The sequence below is a fragment of the Tripterygium wilfordii genome, chromosome 12, assembly GCF_013401445.1.
Source record: "Tripterygium wilfordii isolate XIE 37 chromosome 12, ASM1340144v1, whole genome shotgun sequence".
NCBI classification, from domain to species: Eukaryota; Viridiplantae; Streptophyta; class Magnoliopsida; order Celastrales; family Celastraceae; genus Tripterygium; species Tripterygium wilfordii.
The window spans coordinates 347,735-370,414 of record NC_052243.1 but is presented as its reverse complement, the minus strand read 5'-3'; the positions used below and the strand labels follow the sequence as shown (position 1 = coordinate 370,414).

At 38.9% G+C, this 22,680-nt stretch overlaps 2 protein-coding genes and 1 pseudogene across 3 annotated transcripts; 2 read left to right on the top strand and 1 right to left on the bottom strand.

Moving 5' to 3' along the window:
* The first annotated feature begins 410 nt into the window (after nt 1-410).
* On the top strand, nt 411-8,343 carry LOC120010758 (methylcrotonoyl-CoA carboxylase subunit alpha, mitochondrial). Of its 2 annotated transcripts, none has more exons than XM_038861598.1 (16): nt 411-847; nt 1,373-1,494; nt 1,692-1,839; nt 2,127-2,264; nt 2,478-2,573; nt 2,655-2,714; nt 3,409-3,501; nt 3,588-3,699; nt 4,159-4,263; nt 4,619-4,755; nt 5,133-5,367; nt 5,475-5,641; nt 5,864-5,980; nt 7,014-7,259; nt 7,345-7,440; nt 8,086-8,343. In XM_038861598.1, exons 1-16 carry the CDS (start codon nt 512-514, stop codon nt 8,095-8,097), a joined length of 2,220 nt encoding a protein of 739 aa, XP_038717526.1. In that variant the 5' UTR covers nt 411-511; the 3' UTR covers nt 8,098-8,343. The 2 variants fall into 2 exon arrangements, with proteins under 2 accessions (XP_038717526.1, XP_038717527.1); XM_038861599.1 differs by having other exon boundaries at nt 412-847; nt 7,017-7,259.
* Nucleotides 8,200-10,624, bottom strand: LOC120011190 (annotated as a pseudogene).
* A 2,570-nt stretch (nt 10,625-13,194) lies between these two features.
* Nucleotides 13,195-22,612, top strand: LOC120011028 (homocysteine S-methyltransferase 2-like). The gene is made up of 7 exons (XM_038862038.1): nt 13,195-13,440; nt 14,763-14,819; nt 14,908-15,137; nt 20,710-20,839; nt 21,359-21,562; nt 21,695-21,766; nt 22,174-22,612. Exons 1-7 carry the CDS (start codon nt 13,261-13,263, stop codon nt 22,333-22,335), a joined length of 1,035 nt encoding a protein of 344 aa, XP_038717966.1. The 5' UTR covers nt 13,195-13,260; the 3' UTR covers nt 22,336-22,612.
* The last annotated feature ends 68 nt before the right edge of the window (nt 22,613-22,680 follow it).

Below are 22,680 nucleotides of genomic sequence, written 5' to 3'. Positions count from 1 at the left end.
ACGCAAGCACCACATCACACTTCATAGTCCTATCCAAATCCAACGCAGCAATAGTCGATAAAGTTACCTTGTAATGACAAATCTAACCCTTATCATGTCAACACTTGTAAGTAATTTTATCCAGAATCGGCATTAACCCAACTAAATATATATATAAGCAAATGCTAAATAAATAACTCAACTGAACAATGTATAAGTAAATATCAAACACTTCTGATACATTAAACATATTTTTTTAAGATTAAGTATTATTAAGATAGTTTAGAGGACAAATTCGTGTCCTGACCACCTGACCAATATCTCAGATAATTGAGTTTACGAGTGCGAAAAAGATATTACACGTATTTTTCAGACCTAGACCATCACCCATGATGCAGAAGGATAATATTTATTGATGTCTTTAGCCTTCTACTTCTAACAAATCCAATTTATTAAATGACTAAAAACTCCAAATCACAATCCTTCTTAAATCCTTCTTCAGCATCGAATTTCAGTAGCTGAGCTTTGAACAATGTCACCGATGGTCTCCTTCCTTGGACGAAGGCTCCGTCACAGATCGTTAGTGATTCAGAAACGGTTACTTTCAGACTCGCCTGCAATTGAGAAAACGACGACGCAGCGCATAGAGAAGATTCTAGTTGCGAACAGAGGCGAGATAGCTTGCAGAATCATGAGGACGGCGAGACGCTTGGGAATTCGAACCGTAGCCGTCTATAGCGACGCGGATAGGGACTCACTGCACGTGAAATCAGCTGATGAGGCAGTCCATATTGGTCCGCCCCTGGCTCGGTTGAGTTACCTGAACGGTTCGGCCATCGTGGAAGCTGCTATTCGCACTGGCGCGCAGGCGAGTATTGGAACATTATGTGCTTGATAGTGTTTTTTTTTTTTTTTTTTAAAATACCTCAGAGAATTACGTTTGGTTGGAATGTAACATTGCCATATGCCTAACCCAATCGATTGCCAATCAAACCAACTCTCCTTGGTATGTGCTTGATAGTTGACACTGATAAAGTTTGAGGATTCATCAAGTATCTGGAACTAAAGCAGTGGGAACTGCGATAGTGCTTTATTACATGTTATCTTCAAATTGCTTTTGATTCTCAATATCTCATTGATTTGAACTTTGAATTATATTTTTAGGTCTTTTTTGTTGGACTCAGTCTAATAGTCATGCTGGATCATGTATTGCGTAGCATATTAGCTTAGACGATTGGCCGTAAGACAAGAAAATAGCATGTTGGTTTCGGTGGCTTGTTGCTGCTTGGTTTGTGTTGAGCTATTTTGTGCTGATTGATGGCTCACCTTGCTTGATTTATTACCAAAAGCCAAGAAATACATTTTCAGAGTGATATGTTTGTTTGAATAATAGGCTATCCACCCAGGTTATGGTTTCCTATCAGAAAGTGCCAATTTTGCACAACTTTGCAATGACAAGGGCCTCAACTTTATTGGCCCTCCAGCTTCTGCCATCAGGGACATGGGTGACAAAAGGTATAATCTGTTTGTGTAATTCATATATCAATACAGTCTTTTAAGTGACTATATACTTATTGCACTTTTACTTGTCTATTGAGATGTGTGAATTTTAGTTTTTTTTTTTTTTAAATATTGTTTTGTCAGTGGATTCGACTCTTGATAGTTGGATTGATTTAAAAAATACCTCTGTTGATTGGTTTTAATTCTGCCAGTGCATCAAAGAGAATTATGGGTGCTGCTGGGGTGCCGCTTGTGCCTGGATATCATGGCAGTGAACAGGATGTTGATCTGATGAAGTTAGAAGCAGATAAGATTGGATACCCTATTTTAATAAAGCCGACCCATGGAGGTGGAGGAAAGGTATTTCATTTTGTGCAAATTGTTTAGCCATAGTTCTTCTGATTCAACATTGTAACTAGGAACAATGTAATTGTGAAAGATTTTTATGCTGCCAATTTCATAGTCCAAAGGCATGGAAATATGTATTACAAGTCTGACACGGTTTTCAGCTAGAACATATCACAGTGTTTACCACATGCATTTGTCATTGACCCCAAAAGTTGGATCGTAGGACAGAGCAAGAAGTGCATTAATCTTACTTGTACATTTTCTTTTGGATGAGTTTCTCACTATGTGCAGATTTTTAGGGTATGAGGACAGTGCAAAGCCACGATGAATTTGTTGACTCTTTTTTGGGAGCCCAACGTGAGGCAGCTGCTTCATTTGGCATCAATACAATTTTGCTGGAAAAATACATTACACAGCCACGACACATAGAAGTCCAGGTGCTCAATTTCTGTTCCTACCTATCTGCGATTGGTTTTTAAATAAGTTAAATGTATATATAGGTGGTGCTATTTGCAAATTTATCCTCTTATTTATTTCTAGAAATACTTTGGAAGATGTGCAAGTGTCACCAAAGGAAGTACTTCCAATAAATGTGATTAGTTTATTGTATTTCTGTAATCGCTCATTGGGTTTTCTGCTTTATAATGTAGATATTTGGGGACAAGAATGGGAACATTCTACATTTGTACGAAAGAGATTGCAGTGTGCAGAGAAGACACCAGAAGATAATCGAGGAGGCTCCAGCTGTAATGACTTCTCTATATAGTGTTAGTTCAGGTTTATTGTGGTAAATCTGCCAAAGTTGTAACTTAAGGTTATTGATGCAGCCAAATGTCAAAGATGATTTTCGCTCACACTTGGGGCAGGCTGCTGTTTCTGCAGCCAAGGTAATGTCTTCCCCTTTCAATCCATTTAGCAATTTTTTATCTGTTTTCATTTTATGTATGTCATTAGTCATTACCCTAATTAACTTCTGAAAATTGCTATTGATGCAAACATTTTACATACTACGTTCTTAAACACCTTATAAAATATTTTTGCCCAAAGTGCTGAGCTTGTGCAAATTATTGGTTGATTTTGGTGGACCAATATGTCACGTTGTTCCACAACTCCTTTCATGTAACTTCCTGCTTCCATTGTTACCTAGATCCTTAGAATGATCTCCCCCACCCCCTTCTCCTCCTCTTCTTTTGAAATGGAGTGTTTCTCTTAATAACTTCTAATAGTGAGTTTAGGAGGAGGGATTTCTCTAACTTTGAAAAATGTGGCAACCCTGGCATCCTCTTTGTGCTATTATTCTGATACTATGTTCTGAATGGTATTATTTTGTTGGGTGTAATCTTTCATCTCTCTTGAAAGGATGGTTCTTTATGTGGTTGTAATGAGGCACCCTTTATTTGTCATCATCTTGTTATGAAGAGAGGAGAAGATTAGTAAATCTATATTTCATTTGTGCATTTCTTTTTGGTCTTTTTATTCATCTGTTCTGTTTTTTAGCTGTTCATACTTCAAAATTATATCTCTTTATGAACTCCTTATATTAATATGTACTTTTTTCTATTTCTTCTTTTATATTAAAAGGCAGTTGGTTATTACAATGCTGGCACTGTGGAGTTTATAGTTGACACGGTCTCAGGCCAATTTTATTTTATGGAGATGAACACCCGACTTCAGGTGCTTACATACTCTTCTATATCTTCTTGTTTGAATATGTTAGCTTAATGGAATCTAATGGGAACTTAGGAACTGTTCTTTTGAAGGTTGAACATCCTGTTACAGAGATGATTGTCAGTCAAGATCTCGTGGAATGGCAAATCCGGGTTGCAAATGGGGAACCGCTTCCCATTAATCAGTCACAGGTTCCTTTTCATGGTAAGCTGACATAGAAAGTTGCTCTTCCTTTTCCTCTGCGTAAAGTATGGACAGGTAAACTCTCCCACTATGATCGAGGGTCCTGCTTTGGTGGTGGTTGTTTGCTAAAGAGAGTTTCATCTTGTGCACAGTGATTAGTAGCAGGCTTCTAACTTCTTGGGGGAAAAGGAAGAGAGTGGTTTCTGTTCAAAGTTTAAGAGTCATAGTGGTATAGTCGGGAGACTTTATGTTAGACAATTGTCATTTTCTTTTAAATTATTATGAACCGTGTCAAGTATTCAAATCATCTGACTGCACCATTCTTTTTAGAGGGAAAAATAATTTTTGTGCTTGATATATCGCTTTTCAATCATAGTTGAGTTTTTAAGCAAACTTAGCGTGATAATCTCTTCAATAGAGTATCTGAACATACGATAATCATTTAATTGATGGGGTTTTAATTACGTGGTCTTTTGACAGGTCATGCTTTTGAAGCCCGAATATATGCTGAGAATGTTCCAAAAGGATTTCTCCCTGCTTCTGGGATTCTTCATCATTATTGTCCAGTTCCAGTTTCTTCAACAGGTATACTGGTATAGTTGCAACATGATTACCAAATCACGTATTTACATGAATGCATGAGTGCACCACTGCACCTGGATGGCTTCAGCCATGCTGCTAAAAACTGATTCTCCTTTTTCTGTAATTGTGCTTTGCAAAGTGTCCCTGACAATTCGCAATTATATTATATCTATCTTTCCTCTAATATTCCAGACCTTTCTGCTTCTGCAATGTGAGGTGTTAGCTGAGATGATTAATATTGCTCAACACCCTTTTGCCATTAATTGAGTGGACTGGCTGATTTGATTGTTATTAATTGTTGTTCTATTGTTGTTATGCTGGCGTGTTTCTGTCCTATGTTGTATCGCTGATATAAAAGTTCGTGTTGAGACTGGAGTTGAACAAGGTGACACCGTTAGTATGCATTACGATCCTATGATTGCAAAGCTCGTAGTTTGGGGAGAAAACCGTGCTTCTGCATTAGTCAAGTTGAAAGATTGTTTGTCAAATTTTCAGGTATATCCTTTGCTAGAGCATCATGTTATACAAATAATTCAAGAGGTATTTTGAGATCTTTGATCATTCAAGCACATGCCTTTCACTTGAGATAAATTGCTCTGCACATGTGGATCTCTTGCAAGACATTGTCATGGATGTGCTTTAACTTGGAAATAAACAGGCTCATTAGCAGTATTCAAGACGAAGTTCTTTGATGTATATTGCTTGCAAAGGATACTGTCAAAATGTATTTGACTAGTATCTTTGGTTTCGAAGTTGGAAAAGATAAGGGGCTTAACTCTGAAACTTAATATAAATCTGCTTAATTATAATCTATTGCTTGTTTTTGTTATGCTGGTATCTGGTATGATCTTAACACAATTATTCTTTCATAGGTTGCTGGTGTGCCAACAAATATAACTTTTCTACAGAAACTTGCTAATCATCAGGCATTTGAAGATGGCGATGTGGAAACTCATTTTATTGACCGTCATCGAGATGACCTCTTTGTTGATTTAAAAAATTCAGTTGTAGTCCAGGAAGCATATAACACTGCTACACTTAGTGCATCATTTGTCGCGGCATGTCTTTGTGAGATAGAACATTATGCTTTGAAGGAAAGTTGTCATGGTATGTTGAAGGCCTCATTTCTCCTCTTTGGATATCCTTAAATTGTTTGTTGAAATTCTGTATGTTAGTTGAACGTTATCCTTGTATTTTGCTCACTATTTGTTCAGTTGGCAGGGGATTTCACTCCATATGGTACTCTCATTCGCCTTTCAGAGTCCATCATCATGCTATGCGTACAATAGAACTTGAGTGGGACAATGAGTTTGATAGTGCTGGCTCAAAACTTTTGCCATTTTCCATCACATATCAGCCAGATGGGAGTTATCTGGTTAAGGTAATTACGTACTTTATTGCATACAATGGAATGGTTATTTCTTCTAAAATGAATTGTCACGTTTATTTGTACAGTTGTTTTTTTTTTCCGTCTCCTTCTGTCCCTCGCCTGCCCCCCAACCCCAAGAAAACCATCCTTTCATTTTGTTGGTTGCTATGGTCTATCCTGTTTTTTTAGTTGCATATTAATGTACTTCAACATTTTGTATATATGTGGATACAGATGGCAGACAATGCTTCCCTTGGTTTGGAAATCAAAGTAACACAATTAGGCAATCAAGATTTTAGAGTTGAAGTTGATGGTGTGAGTACCAATGTTAGTTTAGCGGTTTATTCCAAGGTAATTGCCTCTCTTTTAACATCTCAAACGTCTGATAGAAAACCAATATGCAGTCTGGAATAGTTCCGTTCTTAATTGCTGCTGGTTTAGAATTTGAAAGCATTCAATTCCTTGCATCTTTTTTGTTTTTAAGTGCTTGAACAATTTCAAGTGAGCTTGTGCTTTAGCTTCTTGGACTGTACTATTTCATTACCCTTGTTAACTCATCCCATTTAGGTATTGATCCCTGACTATTAGGCCTTGCCTACATGAATTATTTTTTCCTAATTCAGCCCAGATAATTTATTTTTTTTAATCTATTTTTCTCTCATTGGACCAGATCTACAAACATCATAGATATGTCCATTTTTCAAATCACAATTTCCAACTACCGCATGCAATGGTCCACTTTATATCTGCTGCTGAATAGACTCATCTGTATGAAGCTGACATAAAGGCAAAAACCATTCCCATTTCCCAGTGCATTTGAAAATCATCGTAATTGGTGTCCCTTGCCTACATGAATTATTTTTCACCTAATTCGACCTGGATCATTTTTTTTTATCTTCTCTGTTTCTCTCATTGGAACCAGGTGTAAAATTGTACATACATATGTATATAGATATGTCCTTCATTTCTCAAATCACACCATTTACTAACTACTGCATGTCATGGTCCACTTTGCACTTGCTGCTGAATATACTCATCTGTGGCATTCTAGTATACTTTCATCCTTGCTTCAGGCTGAGAGGCCCATTTAGCAAAAGCAAAAGGAAAAACTGTTTGACCATTTTTTTCGTAACATGAAGCTGACATAATTAAGGATGAAAACATTGCCGGTGCATTTTAAAAACATCATAGTTGGTGTCATAAGGACATTGGATGGAAACAATTTATCAAAATCATGTCTGATTAACATTTATATTATGGTCGGCATAGAGTGTGGAACCACCTGAGGGGGGCAATTTAAGCCCTTGTCTATAGCACCCACGTTGACTTGTTAACTTGCCAAGTAACAAGTTCTGATACTGATGTCAGAAATCTAAAATGATAGCAGGATCAGATTACGCACATCCACACATGGCATGGTTCTCATCATCATCATTTCAAACAAAAATTAGGGCTTGATGTGTCGGATGATGATGAAACCCAGCATAAGACTAGTTTCGAGATCTCAAGCCACCCTCCAGGGACTGTGGTGGCTCCAATGGCTGGTTTGATTGTTAAAGTTCTGGTGAAGGATGGAGCGAAGGTTGAGGAAGGGCAGCCTATATTAATTTTAGAAGCCATGAAGATGGAGGTTTGTACCATTAGTCATTTTGATTCTTTATTATTTTGCCTTCGTTGTTTACCAATTTTGGTAATATATTCTCTCTATTTAACAGCATGTAGTAAAGGCTCCTTCTGCTGGCTCTGTCCAAGGGCTTCAAGTCACAGTTGGCCAACAGGTTTCAGATGGCAGTGTTCTCTTCAGTATGAAGGTTAGTCATTTTCGGTTTGATACAGTTGACGTGGGTTGTCTCGGCCTTGATTCTATGCGCATAAATGTTAACAACATAGTAATGTTAACTGATTTTATTGTGCAATATGAAGAGGACATCATGTTATGTAGACATTTAATCGGGCTCTTTTTATTCACTGAACAAGTAGTTCATTAGATAAGAGAGGTGGTTTGCACATGAAGGACCTCATTGCCCCATGATAACCAGGAATGGACTTGTTATATAGTTTTCCAGTTAGCAGCAGCTCTAACATTGACAAGGAGGGACTTGCACCTACTTCGAACATGTTGCTTCCTATAACTTTTGTCACCCCCCATCTAGCATTATAATGTTCATTAGGATTTTCTCTACTGTTGAATTTGATTTTGAAATGTAGATTGTTCTGCCATTGTTGGCAAACTAATGCTAACAGGATTTTCTTCAGGCTCTCACATTATCTGAGAATTATTTTTGTCTATTAACTACTTACCATTCTAGCATCATCAAATGTGTAGGGAGTTGGTTCATTATAGTAGTAGGTTTTGTTTGTCTATTTGTTAATGATTCTCAAGTATGTAGGTAAAACTGTTATATTTAGAATATTGCAATTAAACATCTGTTGAACCTGATCATTTACTTGCCCAGGATTCAATGTGACAAAATTTGACGCACAACTTATGGGCTTAAACAGCTCAAGGATGTCAACTCCGCTACAACTACATCCCTCGGCTTTAACTACTGTGGTGAGAGAATCCATCCTGAATAAATGTCTTTATGACTTATTATAATCATCCTCAAAATTCAACTGTAATATCGAGAACTCTTGTAAACAAACTTCTTATCGATGTACAGGAATAAAAGAACCCACCTCCCATTTGGAAATAATATGCTCCTTTGTCATTACTCTCATGAATCTTCAATCCTAGACTATAGATGCTGTTTTTACCTTCTTCATCGGCTGTTTCTTCCTGCAAGCCAATCTTTGTGCATCTCCAGCAACTTCTCGAGGGTTGTCAGGACCCAGCAATCCTCTTTAGGGGCATATATCTTCTTCTTTAGCGAATCTGCGATTATTCTTATACTCCCATATCCATATATTTGTTGTCCATTATGCATTCTGCCCGGTTTAGGCTTAAATTCCAACCCATGCCGCTGTGCATGAGCCTCAATAACTTCTTTCAAACTCATTTCCAGTCCACCACCCAAATCATGCATCCGGGTCATACTATTCAAGACAGCTGCCGCTCGATGCTGATTTTCTAATACATTTCTCTGCCGAGCCTTAAACTTCCACTCCTTGGGTTGGTCTACAGTGACACCATCAACAGCCTTATCTATCATGTTGAGGGCAATAATAAGTTGAAACTGTATACTTTCACTAGCCAAGAGCTCTGGTGGAAGAAGTTCCTTCCAATGTTCATACCATTTTCGAATCTCGGAGAAATTCGGCTTTGAACACAGCCAATGATACGAAAACTGCAGCCACTTGTCATAGAAAAACTTGACCATCAAATCGACCATAAGATGATCAGTAATGGCGAACGACCAAGACATGACCCAATAGAACTGATCAAGATTCACGTTTTCTTGGTTTATCTGTAACTCTTGTAGTGCAACCTGCAATTTTGGAACTATAGACCGATGCATAAGTTGTTCCCAACTCACAGAATCAAACACAGATTTCCAGGGTGACAAAAGGGTTTTGGCAGAGACATCCCTAGGGTGCCAAGCATGAAGAAAATTAATCAACTTCATCCGTATTGTCCGGTACACATCCTCTAGCTTATGTCCCAAGTCCCAACAATGGCACCCATGGAAGTACCGCGAAGTTGATCAGAAAAGTTTCCCTTCTTGGATCCCAAGAGTTCACAGCACTTGACACTTTGGGCATAACTATTTGATCCAATATATCAAGGAAGATTGAAGGAGGTAGCAACTTTTTCCAGCCCTTCAAAAGTCTAAGCATTGGTTCAGTGTCCTTTGCCTCCCGAGTATTGATGCAGGTTCTTCTCACTGCAGGTAGAACAACCTTCATGATCAACTTAGTATAACATGTGCCAACACCAAATATATCATCGTCACTATCCCCTCGCAACAAGTTCTCCCACACTGTCACCAACTCCAATCCATGAAACGGATTTTGAAGAGGATCCCAACCCTGAAATACTTGAATAAACAAAGGCCAGCAATATGACAAAGCAATGCGGGATAAGTTGCGATGCTCGTAATGACCAGGAAATCTCCTCTGTAGGTCACTAAATGACTCTGCAAGTGATTCTAAAGTTAAAGTTCCTATTGCATTCTCTTCCTCGATTCGGCCAAGTATGGTCATTAGCTTCATGTTGTTCAACCCCTCATTCTGTCTTGCAGCCTGCATTTCAAACCTCTCCTTCTTTTGCAAGCTCATTGATGTTTTCTCCCCATTTCTCATATCCCTATCATTCTTCTGTATTTCAAGCTCCGCCCATTTCATACTCGACCTTACATTTTGCTGCACCTCAATCACTGGAGCATTCACATCCTCTTCTAAACTCAAATTCTCTAAATTAGTCAGGACCCTAACATGTGGCCCTCGCATATCAACCACCTCCTGCACAACCTGAAAACTATCCCGCTCCTCCTTAGCCAACAACTTCTCCTCTGCCTTTATAAACACCTTTTTCTTCTTCTTCTTGGACTTGGCATGCTTCAACCCACTCTCCTTCATCCTCACCCCTGCCCCTTGCTCTCCACTCTCATCTTCTTTTGCTGGTCGTAAACCCTGCAACTTTGTAGGCATTGCTTTCTTGAAATCAGTAAACCCCACGTCCATATTTTTTGGTCTCATTATGGTCTCGATTGGATCAACAGTACCTTGCTCATTCTTCCCAAGTTCACCTCCCTTATATCCCATTTTTCGCAGCAACTTCATCCCAATTCCCTCCGTGTGCCTCTCAAAATCCCCAACCCAACCCTTCCCTCTTGCCCTGCCATCATCATTATCAGGCCCTACATTAGAATTATCAAACACTACATTATAAATATCAGGGGCTACGGTAGTACCTGTATCGACGAACTTCGCAGGCTTAGTCAAGCGGCTGCCGGAATCCCGGACCTTGAGGCGCTTCTGCGATTGGTAAGTACCGCGATCGTCGGAGTCGGAATTGAACACGCTGACGCTCTCCATCTCCGTAAAATTGGCCATCGGAATCTGAATGACAAAATCAAAGCTTTGTCTTTGTGAATTATCTTCGTCAACCGTCCATTCTGATCAAATTTGGCAGCGTAAACTTCCCTATCCGACGGAATCCGAATGACAAGATCAAAGCTCTGTCTTTGTGAATTATCTTCGTCAACCGTCTATTCTGATCAAATTTGGCAGCGTAAACTTCTCTATCCGACGGAATCCGAATGACAAGATCAAAGCTCTGTCTTTGTGAATTATCTTCGTCAACGGTCTATTCTGATCAAATTTGGCAGCGTAAACTTCTCTATCCGATTTGCCTAATTAGAAGTAATTTGAATGAAACCCTAAGGTAGGAATACGATCAAGAATATGTATAGGTGTTTCGTTCCGCTACGCCTCTCACTAAGGTACTTTCCATATACGGAATTCGATGAGGGTATTTTCGTCCGGAGACTTTCCAAGGTAAAATCATTGTAGGAGACGGAAATTATGAACATTATTTGTATTACATTTTTTATTATGTATATTCTATTAATCTTTTAAAAATACATTAAAATAAGATGTACGTAATAAAAAATGAAATGTAAATAATGTTCAGAACCGTTAGTAATTATGAATAGAAGTTGAATACCACAAGGCAGAGTATTTTTTTTTCTTCGATTTGAAGGAGTTGAGCAGCTATTGCTATTCACTCGACAATCCTTCACTATTATCTCAAGATTGATTTCCTTAAACAAAACCCTGCATCAAATTTCCATTCTTTTGGTTTCATTGGATTCTGGGTTGGCTTTGTTCTTCTCTTCAAGTGTGGTTATTCAGCTGAAGTTAGAAAAAAAAAAATAGCGAGGAAGATGAAGGGGACAACGCGAATGACTCAGTGAATAGGAAGAACAGCCAGCAGAGCAGACAAAATTGATTGGTTGGGTCTATAGAGCTCTCATTGCAGGTTCTCTACCCTGATTTTTGAAGAAATCTAAATGGACTCATTTTCAGGACTCTGAAGTGCAAGTCCATATACTTCCACCACAAACTCCATTTGCCTTGTCACCTTATCTTCCGAGAGTTATGTCTACAATAACTACCCAGCAGATTGGTTTCATGTCCTGCATAACTCCACTATCTTTGAAAAAAAAAAAAGTTTCTGATGGTTCTCTGCTTATTAGTCTTTGACAGACCAACCACTCACCCACTACTGCAGTGGAGATCCAAGTATTGATCCATTACACCACATGCCATGTGTTATTCTTGATGCTTTCTTCTCCTTTTTGATTCTTTCATTCTTCAGGGTTGCAAATTTTGGCATAAAAAAAGCTACAAAGAAGCAGTGAACTTGAATGGATGGGGCCATAAATCTCTACAGTGTCAAGTTTTTGTAGTGGTAGGAGAAATGTTAAGTGACGATGGGGCTAAGTCTCTAAAACTTAGATGAATTGATAATGGGTCTAGGAAGATAAAGTCGTCGTGTTAGTATGAGTTGATCTAAAGCAGATAAAATATTACTAATGAGGAGGGGAGACTGTTACATATAAAGCCCAAACATACTAGTGAAAACAAACAGGGAAATTCCACTACAAATTCCGTATTGGTTTTGGGATTCTTTTTTCCTCTAGAGTTCTGACCAAGGAAGAAAGAGTGTAAAGCTGAAAAGAGTGACCATAATAGGGCACCACACGTAACGTTACCGATTGAGCATATAGGACTTTGATAAAGACTTGCTTCAGAGAAGACCGCTAGTGTGATCTACATTTTAAAAGGATTTCCAAGTGGAACAAGAGAACTAATAAAATAAGTTATAGATAATAGGTTGATTGAGACTAAAGTTAAAAGGAAAGAAAGAAGAGAGTGATAATCTCTGTTGTTAATTTAATGGGAGGAAATCATATCATATTGGCACAAACTTTGTCATTTGTGGATTTGGATGGGATGCCTCCATAGTGAAAGTAAAGAGGATAGGTTCCTACCAAACTCTAACGTGTCCAGATACAATGAATCATACTTATCCAAAATATATGTGTAAATAGCCAAATGTATTTCAAATTTTGAAGTTAAGTGCATTTCAAATTGAGTGCTTTGGAAGTTAAAATACTGATTGGGTAATAAGATTTGTTAAAGACTTTTATCCCACTTCATATAGGATTAAGACATTGATATGGTTTATAAGTAAGTACATATTCAATCTCTCTCAATCAAGACTCAAGAGTATCATTTTAAGGACAAAACCTTACGGGTCTTAGGTTAAGAGCAAACAATACATTTTCGAGTTGTTTGGATTAAACCGTAATTTTTAGATCAGTCGGTTTTCTTATTTAATTCGTAATTTATGTAGCAATTAATAATAATTAATATCCAAAAAAAAGTGTTCCCTAAAATACGTTATTCCATATTTTCATGTGTATAAATGCTTTTAATTAAAGAGCAAATCAAAGAAAATTATTTATTGTTTTGATTTTATTTCATTTTAATCTGTCAAATGTCAATTACCCAAAATCAAGTGGGGACTTCGGTAATAATTTAAACATTTAGGGGCTAAAATGCGATACTCTTGTTTCTTTGAACTCCCTATAAATATAGAACCTGCGGAGCTGGCAACTGTGTGCTTCGTGTCCAATCACTCTTGAGAAATAGCTCTTGCCCGAACAAACCCAGCTGTGAATATGTGCGACACCGGAGAAGAGACATCTTCAATGCTTATCAAGGATCTCCTCCGTCAAGCAGGCGGCGCCGCCGTAATCGATGGGGGCCTTGCTACCGAGCTTGAACGACATGGTGCTGACCTGAACGATCCTTTATGGAGCGCTAAGTGTCTCCTAACTTCCGCTCACCTCATCCGCACGGTACATTGACACACTTGCATATTCTTATATCTATAGTGAACGAATGCATATGTCTGCGGGTATGTGTTGTGAGTCGATCCAGTCTTTGGTTAGTTTGTTTGTTGGTTGATTAAAAGGAAAAAGATTACAGAAGAAGTTTTTTTTTTTTTTTTGGTTTCTGAGAAAGTGCAGGATTCCATTTTCTGAGCGTTTCTGAGCTTGGAGCCTAAAAGGCATGACTTTGTCTAGGGGTGGAAAAAAAAGGGTTCCGAATCGGACAACAACACATGTTTATGGAATATTTATATGTTGACACACTAATCCGGATTAGATTTTAGATGTACTTAACTGATCAAACCCATATTGGTTTAATATGGACAAGAAAATCGGATAATAACTTAGTCTGGTTAGGGTCCGCACAAGTATATTGATTTTTGTTTTTGGACTTGGACCCGGTTTTTAAACCGGACAAAAATTTTGTATTTGGACCCACTTGATTTTGGGGAATTTTGTTGGAATTGATTTTCATTGGAGAATTGGATTTTGTATGTTGATGCTTCTGCCTCAGGGATTTTGTATGTTGATGCATCCCCTTGGTGCTTTAATAAAATATTTTCCCTTAAAAAGAGTTGATGTTCACGCTTGTGTTTGAGCTGGCACGGAACTGAATTTATCCCTGATGAGCATAACAAGCATAAAATTAATTATCAGCTCTTTGGATCTCTTGGTGCTTGTGGTCTTAGACTCTTTTTTGTTTTTTGTTCTTTTTTTTCCTCACACCTTTTAGCTTACTTATTAGAATCCCAGCAGTTGTAGGGTAAGATATTTTTTTGAGTTTGACCTCTGACCACCTTATAAGCAGAGTCTCTGACGCATAGATGAGTTGTTTGGGAGCTGCTTTGTAATTTTGTTATATTCAGGACTTTCCTTTCACGTGTGTGTATGGAACCAAATGGTAAGTGTTTGAATATGGACCACCATATGGATGTCTTCTTGTCCAAAATTTTATTAGCCGGAGCAGCATACTCTTACATGTTCACTATTTCCTTCCTTTTATTTGTGGTATGGGAATAAGTAATGACCATAAAGTTCATTTCAAGTAACGTGCTGTTGACGGGGTATGCCATGTTGTGGACCTTCTTCTAAGAATTCTAGTGACTGAAGTTTGATTTTTGCACCATAGCCACTGTATGGGAGCTTGTGTGTACAAATATGATTTTTTTAAAAAAAAAACATAATTAAGCTGGAAGTTTCCACAAAAATTCTTCAAAATGTGGACAAAAGGGACTTGGAAATTGTAGATGTTGTGGGAAATGAATATTTATTCTTGTCATTTTGAGCAGGTACATCTTGACTACCTTGAAGCAGGTGCAGATATTATAATTTCAGCATCTTATCAGGTATCAAGAATGATCTCTGTCCTCTCTTCGCTCTTTCTCTTCCCACCTCTGTTTTTCTGCGACCTCATTCATACCTGAATATGAACAGGCCACCATTCAGGGGTTTGAAGCAAGAGGCTACTCTAGGGAAGCAGGTGAAGCTTTACTAAAAAGAAGTGTGGAAATTGCCTCTGAGGCACGGGCTATATATTATGAGAGATGTATTGAAGCTTCTGGTACATGCTCTGGGGGTGAAAAGGTTCTCAAACACCGCCCCATTTTAGTTGCAGCTTCTGTCGGCAGCTACGGGGCTTATTTGGCTGATGGATCTGAATATAGGTGACTCAAGTTGTTTTTGGTCTTTGTTGTGTTGGTTGTGCTTCTTTTGTTTTTTAACTTAACTTAGACCACTTATACTTGTTTATCGTGTTAGCTATTTATTGTAAGATTGATTATAGGTTTTTGTAAAAATATATGATTTAGGATCCATCCTTCTTTGAAGTATAGAGATATTTAAATTAAAGAAATTATTAGACTTTTTATTATGATGGATCAGGATCCCTCTATTAATATAACTGTTATGCAGCTGGGATTCTACATTTCTACCCCATTATTCTAACTATGTGCGTATTGTGCAGCCATTTCTTGCGGAAAGTTTGACAGCCTTTTCCATGTCTCTGACTCTCTGTCCTTGACTTGAACTAAGAGTTATTATACTGACTATAATTTATTTTTTGTTAGAATATATGAGGGTAGTTTAGACATTATACATATGTATTAGGTCTATAGGGTTGTATATATATATTGTGATGTTGAACGAATAAACGGTAGCAAGTATTCTCCCATTCTTTACTCTCGTAACATGGTATCGGAGCCAGTCCAACGCGATGGGCTTTCACGTGGTGGGCTTCTCGGAGTTGGACCAACCCACACGTGAGGGGGGATGTTGAGTATCCCACATCGGTTGGAAAGAGGGCTGGTGTGTGGTTTAAATGAGGGTTTCCTCCTACCTCCTAATAGGCCTTTTAAGGGGTTGGACAAGGGACCCAATATGTTAACATCCCAATATGTTAACATGGTATCGGAGCCGTAAGGGTTCGTGCCTTGTTAGCGGTGTACGATCGAGACTCAGTTTTTGTCTCGAGTTTCTGGTGCTTCTGGTGCGCAGTTGTTCTTGCGTGTCTCTGGTTCTCTGTTCGTCTTCTGCAGCTGCGATTTCTGAACCCACAATCTGTTTTGGTACTTTCTTTGGTAATTTTTTTTTTGCTGAATTTCTGGGCTGGCTGTGTCCCCTGTTCTCTGCAATTTCTGGGCTGGCTGTGTCCCCTGTTCTCTACAATTTCTGGGCTGTTTTTGTCCCCTGTTCTCTGCAATTTCTGGGCTGATTTTGTCCCCTGTTTTCTGGTTTTGGATAATATCTACCCTCATCTGATTTTATTGGATAATATCTACCCTCATCTGATTTTATTATGGCAGAATCCAATGACAACAAGTCTGTGGTCACTGAAATTGTACCTATGTCCACTCGGATTACTGATAGAAAATTAATTGGTGCCAATTATGGCCAGTGGAAGCGGGTTATTCGCCGGTATCTTTCTAGCATTGATATGGAGAACCACTTGACATCTGATTTCCCAGTTGAGGCAACGGCGAGAGCTCAATGGCAGAAGGAAGATGATAAATTGTTTAATTTGATTGAGAACACCATGGATCATTCTATTGGTGATGTGATAGGTCATTGTGATTCTGTCAAAGAGATGTGGGAATATCTGGAATCCTTGTATTCCAGTAGGCAAAATTTATCTCATGTTCATGATTTGTTATCTGGATTGTATCGTGCTGATCAAAAGGGGCGTACCTTGGTGGAATACTATACTGATTTTAAGAAGATGTTTGAGGAGATGAAAACCTTATATCCAATAACAGCTGATGTGAAGAAGATGCAGGAACAACAAGAGGAGGTCATTGTTCAATGTTTTCTTGCAGGATTAGAAGCTAATTATGAGGTGGCCCGGTCTCAAATTCTTACCGGATCATCTCTTCCTTCATTAGCTGAGGTCTTTTCTCGTCTGCGCAAGGTGTGTAAGGATTCTAGTAAGGATTCCTCTAGTGGGTTAGTCACTGGTGAGTCTTCTGCTTTAGTGGGATGGACACCACCAATAGGTGGTAGTAGAGGAGGGCGGAGTGGAAGTAGCCGAGGTGGCCGTGGTGGTGGTCGTGATATTGGAGGACGTGGGGGTAATAGAGTGTGCTTTTATTGTGGGGAGCAGGGTCACCTGCGCAAGAATTGCTGGAAATTGAATGGCAAACCATCTCAGCCTTCTCGGTTTGCTAATGTTGTCAACCAAGAAGGTCTGTTACCTACTCCTACTGACACTATCCCTTCTCCTAAGGCATCTAGTTCTGTTGGTCAAGTTCTGATTTCTGCTGATGAATATGCTCGTTTTGCTCAATTTCAAGCCACTCAGAATCCGTCTTGTGCTACTGCCACACTAGTTCAGTCAGGTAACCCAACTGCATGTCTCTCTTCATCCTCCCTTAATTGGGTCATTGACTCAGGAGCCACTGATCACATGACTAGCAACACAGGTATTCTTTCCTCATTCCAGTCATCTTCCATGTTACCTAATGTCATTCTAGCTGACGGTTCCGACGTTCCTGTACTTGGGAGTGGCACGGCTTCTCTCAATCCTTCCTTATCTCTTTCCTCTGTTTTGTGCTTGCCTTCTTTTCCTTTCAATTTATTGTCAGTTAGTAAAATTACTCGTGCTTTGAATTGTTCTGTTCACTTCTTTCCTGATCACTGTTTATTTCAGGATCTTGTGACGAAGAAGATCCTTGGTAGTGGTCGTGAATCCAATGGTCTGTATGTCCTTGCTGCAAATGCTCCATTGGTGCCCAGACCAGTCGCTTCTACTAGTACAGTCTCTACATATCAGATGCATTGTCGGTTCGGTCATCCTTCTTTAAAAGTGTTAAAGAGTCTTTGTCCTAGTTTTTGTTCAGTGTCTAAGTTAGAGTGTGAGGCATGTCAGTTTGCCAAACACCATCGTATGTCTTACCTTCCTAGAGTCAATAAACGGGCTGCGTTCCCCTTTGAGTTAATACATTCTGATATTTGGGGTCCTTGTCCTATCATGTCTAAGTCTGGGTTTCGATATTTTGTTACCTTTGTTGATGACTTTTCACGAGTGACTTGGTTATATTTAATGAAAAGTCGAGCTGAGTTATATTCTATATTTTGTGCATTCTGTGCTGAAATCAAAACTCAACATAATGCTTCAATTCGTATTCTGAGGAGTGACAATGCTAAAGAATATTTTTCACACTCTCTATCATCTTATCTTGTTCAACATGGTATTGTTCACCAATTCTCGTGTGTTGTCACCCCCCAACAAAATGGGGTGGCTGAAAGAAAGAATCGTCACTTGATGGAGGTTGCCCGAGCTTTGTTGTTTCATATGAAGGTTTCTAAGGTTTTTTGGGCTGATGCTGTTAACACAGCTTGTCATTTAATCAATCGCATGCCTTCTTCTATTCTTGATGGTGGTATTCCTTATTCTATTTTATTCCCTTCTCAACCACTATTCTTGCTTCCTCCTCGTATCTTTGGTTGTGTGTGTTTTGTGCAGGATGTCAGACCCCATATTACTAAACTTGATCCACGTTCTCTGAAATGTATTTTCCTTGGGTATTCTCGTCATCAAAAAGGTTATCGTTGTTTTTCTCCAGAACTTGGTCGGTATCTCGTTTCTGCTGATGTTACGTTTTTTGAGTCCACTTCTTTCTCTGGTGATTCTTCTGTCCCTTCCTTTGCTCCTGAGGATGAGTTTCTTGTGTATCATGTGGCCATGTTTGATAATTCATCCGTGTCCTCTCACCCTCCTATCACACAGGTATACTCTCGTCATACATGGCATCATCCTGCGGCACCGTCAGTAGCTCCTCCTGTGGCATCGGCTACAGACCAGGATACTCTACCTCCACCGACTTCTTCGTCTCCAGATCCAAGTCCCTCTTCTACCGAGTCCCGCCTAGACCTCCCTATTGCTCTACGTAAAGGTAAACGTTCTTGTACCTATCCTATCTCTTCATTTGTTTGTTATAAAAATCTATCTCTTGTCTCCCAGTCTACTATTTCTTCTCTCGAGTCTGTTACTGTTCCTAAGTCTGTTTCAGAGGCTCTTTCTCATTCTGGTTGGCGACAGGCCATGGAGGATGAGATGTTTGCACTTAAGGAGAATGGTACTTGGAATCTTGTATGCCTCCCAGAAGGAAAACATGCTATTGGTTGTAAGTGGGTCTTCACTATTAAGGTGAACCCCGATGGTTCTGTGGCCCGTTTGAAGGCTCGGTTGTTTGCAAAGGGCTATGCTCAGACATATGGTGTTGATTATTTAGAGACATTTTCTCCTGTTGCCAAGATTGCTTCTATTCGCCTATTTGTTTCTCTTGCTGCTACCTATCACTGGTCTCTACATCAGTTGGATGTTAAGAATGCTTTCTTGCATGGTGATTTGGTCGAAGAGGTCTATATGGAGCAACCACCTGGGTTTGTTGCTCAGGGGGAGTCTGGGCAGGTATGCTTTCTTCGGAAATCATTATATGGGTTGAAACAGTCTCCTCGTGCCTGGTTTGGCAGGTTTAGTGAAGTGGTTATTGAGTTTGGGTTGTGCCGGAGTGCTCTTGACCATTCTGTCTTCTACAAACACTCTGAGTTGGGGTGTATACTTCTGGTGGTCTATGTTGATGATATCGTGATTACTGGGAGTGATAGTATGGGTATTACTGCTCTCAAATCCTTTCTTCACGTCAAATTTCAGACAAAGGATCTTGGACCTCTCAGATATTTCCTGGGCATAGAGGTGTCACGTAGTAAGAAAGGTGTCTTTCTATCTCAAAGGAAATATGTACTTGATATACTCAATGAGACAGGTTTGACTGATGTTAAACCATGTGAGGCACCTATGGTGCCTAATGTGAAACTGGTTGCTGAAGATGGTGTTCTACTTGCTGATCCAGAACGGTATAGGCGATTAGTTGGGAAACTTAATTACCTTACAGTGACACGTCCAGACATTGCATTCCCAGTAAGTGTGGTCAGTCAGTTTATGTCGTCTCCTCGGACATCTCACTGGGATGCAGTTATTCACATCTTGAAGTACCTTAAAGGTGCTCCAGGCCGTGGTATTGTTTATAAGGATCATGGCCATATTAGAGTGGAAGGAACGGGTCGTGGTGTTGTTTATAAAGATCACAATGATATTAGAGTGGAAGGATTTTCTGATGCTGATTGGGCAGGATGTCATATAGACAGACGGTCTACTACAGGTTATTGTGTCTTTGTTGGCGGAAATTTGATATCGTGGAAAAGTAAGAAGCAAAGTGTGGTTGCAAAATCAAGTGCAGAGTCTGAATATAGAGCTATGGCTCAGTCCATTTGTGAACTTATGTGGGTTCGTCACTTACTTGAGGAAATTGGTATGAAGGACTCAGCTCCTATGCAATTATGGTGTGATAATCAAGCAGCCATTCATATTGCTTCTAATTCAGTGTTTCATGAGCGTACCAAACATATCGAGGTTGATTGTCACTTCATTCGAGAGAAACTACAACAAGGATTGATTCGTCTTAAACATGTCAGGACTGGAGATCAAATAGCCGATGTATTTACTAAAGCTCTACCAGGGAGTCGGATAACTGATATTTGTAACAAGTTGGGCATGATTGACATCTATGCTCCAACTTGAGGGGGAGTGTTAGAATATATGAGGGTAGTTTAGACATTATACATATGTATTAGGTCTATAGGGTTGTATATATATATTGTGATGTTGAACGAATAAACGGTAGCAAGTATTCTCCCATTCTTTACTCTCGTAACATTTTTGTTTTCCTTTTTTTTATGCAGTGGGATCTATGGTAAAACCATCACACTTGAAACTTTGAAAGATTTCCATCGGAGAAGAGTTCAGATCCTGGCTGAATCAGGTGCTGATTTAATTGCATTTGAGACAATTCCGAACAAGCTCGAAGCTCAGGTATTTATCTGAAACTTGTTGGCATTGAGTAGCTTTTATTTTCCTCATGTAAAAAGTTTTGAGCGCGGAATGTAAAGGATACTGAATAGTTTTCATCATCTTTTTCTTTGCTTTTTTCTTTTTTTTTCTTTTTCTGTTGATGCCCTTTTTTCTTTGAAAATTATAGTTTTGCTGAAAATTTTAATCATTGATGCATACTAGTTTTCTCCTTCACCGAGCATGGACGTGTACCTTATGAGACACCAGACTACCAAAATACCAATATAGTTGGTAACTTTCACTATTTTTGTCAAATGAATTTTCATTTGCAGGCCATTCTTGGTATTGTTTAGTAATATGCCCATCCATTGGTATTTGACCCCATGTAATTTCTTATCAAAGTTTGGTCTGCTACAAACTGAATCCAATGGTCAAGAGGGGTTTTACTGATGCATATGATCTTTTGGGGTTTACAGTTGTCCTACATTTTCAACTATGGTAATAACTTTCTGGCTGGTCCCGCACTTTGTGTTCATGCAGGCTTATGCAGAGCTCTTAGAAGAGGAAGACATAAAGATTCCTGCTTGGTTTTCCTTTAATTCGAAGGATGGTGTAAATGTGGTTAGTGGCGACTCTTTGACCAAGTGTGCCTCGATAGCTGAATCATGCAATAAAGTAGTTGCCGTTGGAATCAATTGCACTCCACCTAGATTTATTCATGGTCTACTTTTAGCTCTGAAGAAGGTATGACTTATCTTACATTTTCATATTCCATCTTCAATTTATGTTTGTCGGTTGATCATCAAACTGTTCTTCTAAGAGACTCTGGTATCTGCATTGAGAAGTAAAGACTTATTTAGCAAATGATACCTTCAGGTGACTACCAAACCAATACTTATATATCCAAACAGTGGGGAGAGCTATGATCCTGATCAAAAGAAGTGGGTGGTAAGTTCACTTTGTTTTAGCTATTTGGAATTTTGGATAGCATATGAATTTGCTTCATTTTTCCTTCTTTATCATTTCCTTTTAAATAATCTTGAAGGCATAAATGCATCCATTTTATCATCTCTCTCCTTTCTCTCTCTCACTCTCTCCATATATATATCTATCTTTTTGAGCGTCTCTCTCAAATTATGTGTGCCATTCAGTTCATTGCTAGAAATGAGACTATAGATTGGAACTATCAACCTACTTGTTTCCTATCAGAATTTAATTGGTGGGATTATCTGCAATAGTAACGTGAATGCTCTACAGAAGCATGGACAGAACCTTTAATAGTTTAATTCTGGATTTCTGGTATTGCATTGGTAGGATTCGTGCTAACTTGTTTTGCATACTTGTGTCTGTTGCAGCAAAATACTGGAGTTACAGATAAAGATTTTGTGTCATATGTAGATGTATGGTGTGACGTTGGGGCGTCTCTAGTCGGAGGTTGTTGCAGAACAACTCCGGATACTATAAGAGCTATTTACAGAACTCTTTCTAGCAGATGCAGATCTGTTCTGCCCTCGTGATCATCGTCCTTGTTCTGCTGTGGATAGAGCACTAAAGTTATAGATACAGCAAAGTTGCCAGAGAGCTTGTAGGGTTCGTTCTTCTATACCTCCTCTGTAGAAGGAAGAGAAGTCCCATGCAAACTGTTGCAAGAGCTGTGGCTAAACTCTCTAATGTGGCGAACAAGATATGGGAAATGAAACATTATAATCTTTTTTTGCCATTAAAACAGTGCTGCCACAAGAACAATATGAAAGTGTTATCCTGTTCAATAAAATCTGTTGTTCTGTGTTGTTATTTGAAGTATCTGTTTCTGTTTCTATGATAATATGGCAGCCATTGTTTTCTGAATCATCTGTGTGCCA

Excerpts from the sequence above, each read along its gene's own strand:
- LOC120010758 (XM_038861598.1), top strand. The coding sequence starts at position 512 with ATGTCACCGATGGTCTCCTTCCTTGGACGAAGGCTCCGTCACAGATCG. Across the intron at positions 4,756-5,132 it reads ATTGTTTGTCAAATTTTCAG|GTTGCTGGTGTGCCAACAAA; the intron begins GTATATCCTTTG and ends ATTCTTTCATAG. Across the intron at positions 5,642-5,863 it reads ATGGGAGTTATCTGGTTAAG|ATGGCAGACAATGCTTCCCT; the intron begins GTAATTACGTAC and ends ATGTGGATACAG.
- LOC120011028 (XM_038862038.1), top strand. The coding sequence starts at position 13,261 with ATGTGCGACACCGGAGAAGAGACATCTTCAATGCTTATCAAGGATCTC. Across the intron at positions 13,441-14,762 it reads CCGCTCACCTCATCCGCACG|GTACATCTTGACTACCTTGA; the intron begins GTACATTGACAC and ends CATTTTGAGCAG. Across the intron at positions 21,767-22,173 it reads CTGATCAAAAGAAGTGGGTG|CAAAATACTGGAGTTACAGA; the intron begins GTAAGTTCACTT and ends TGTCTGTTGCAG.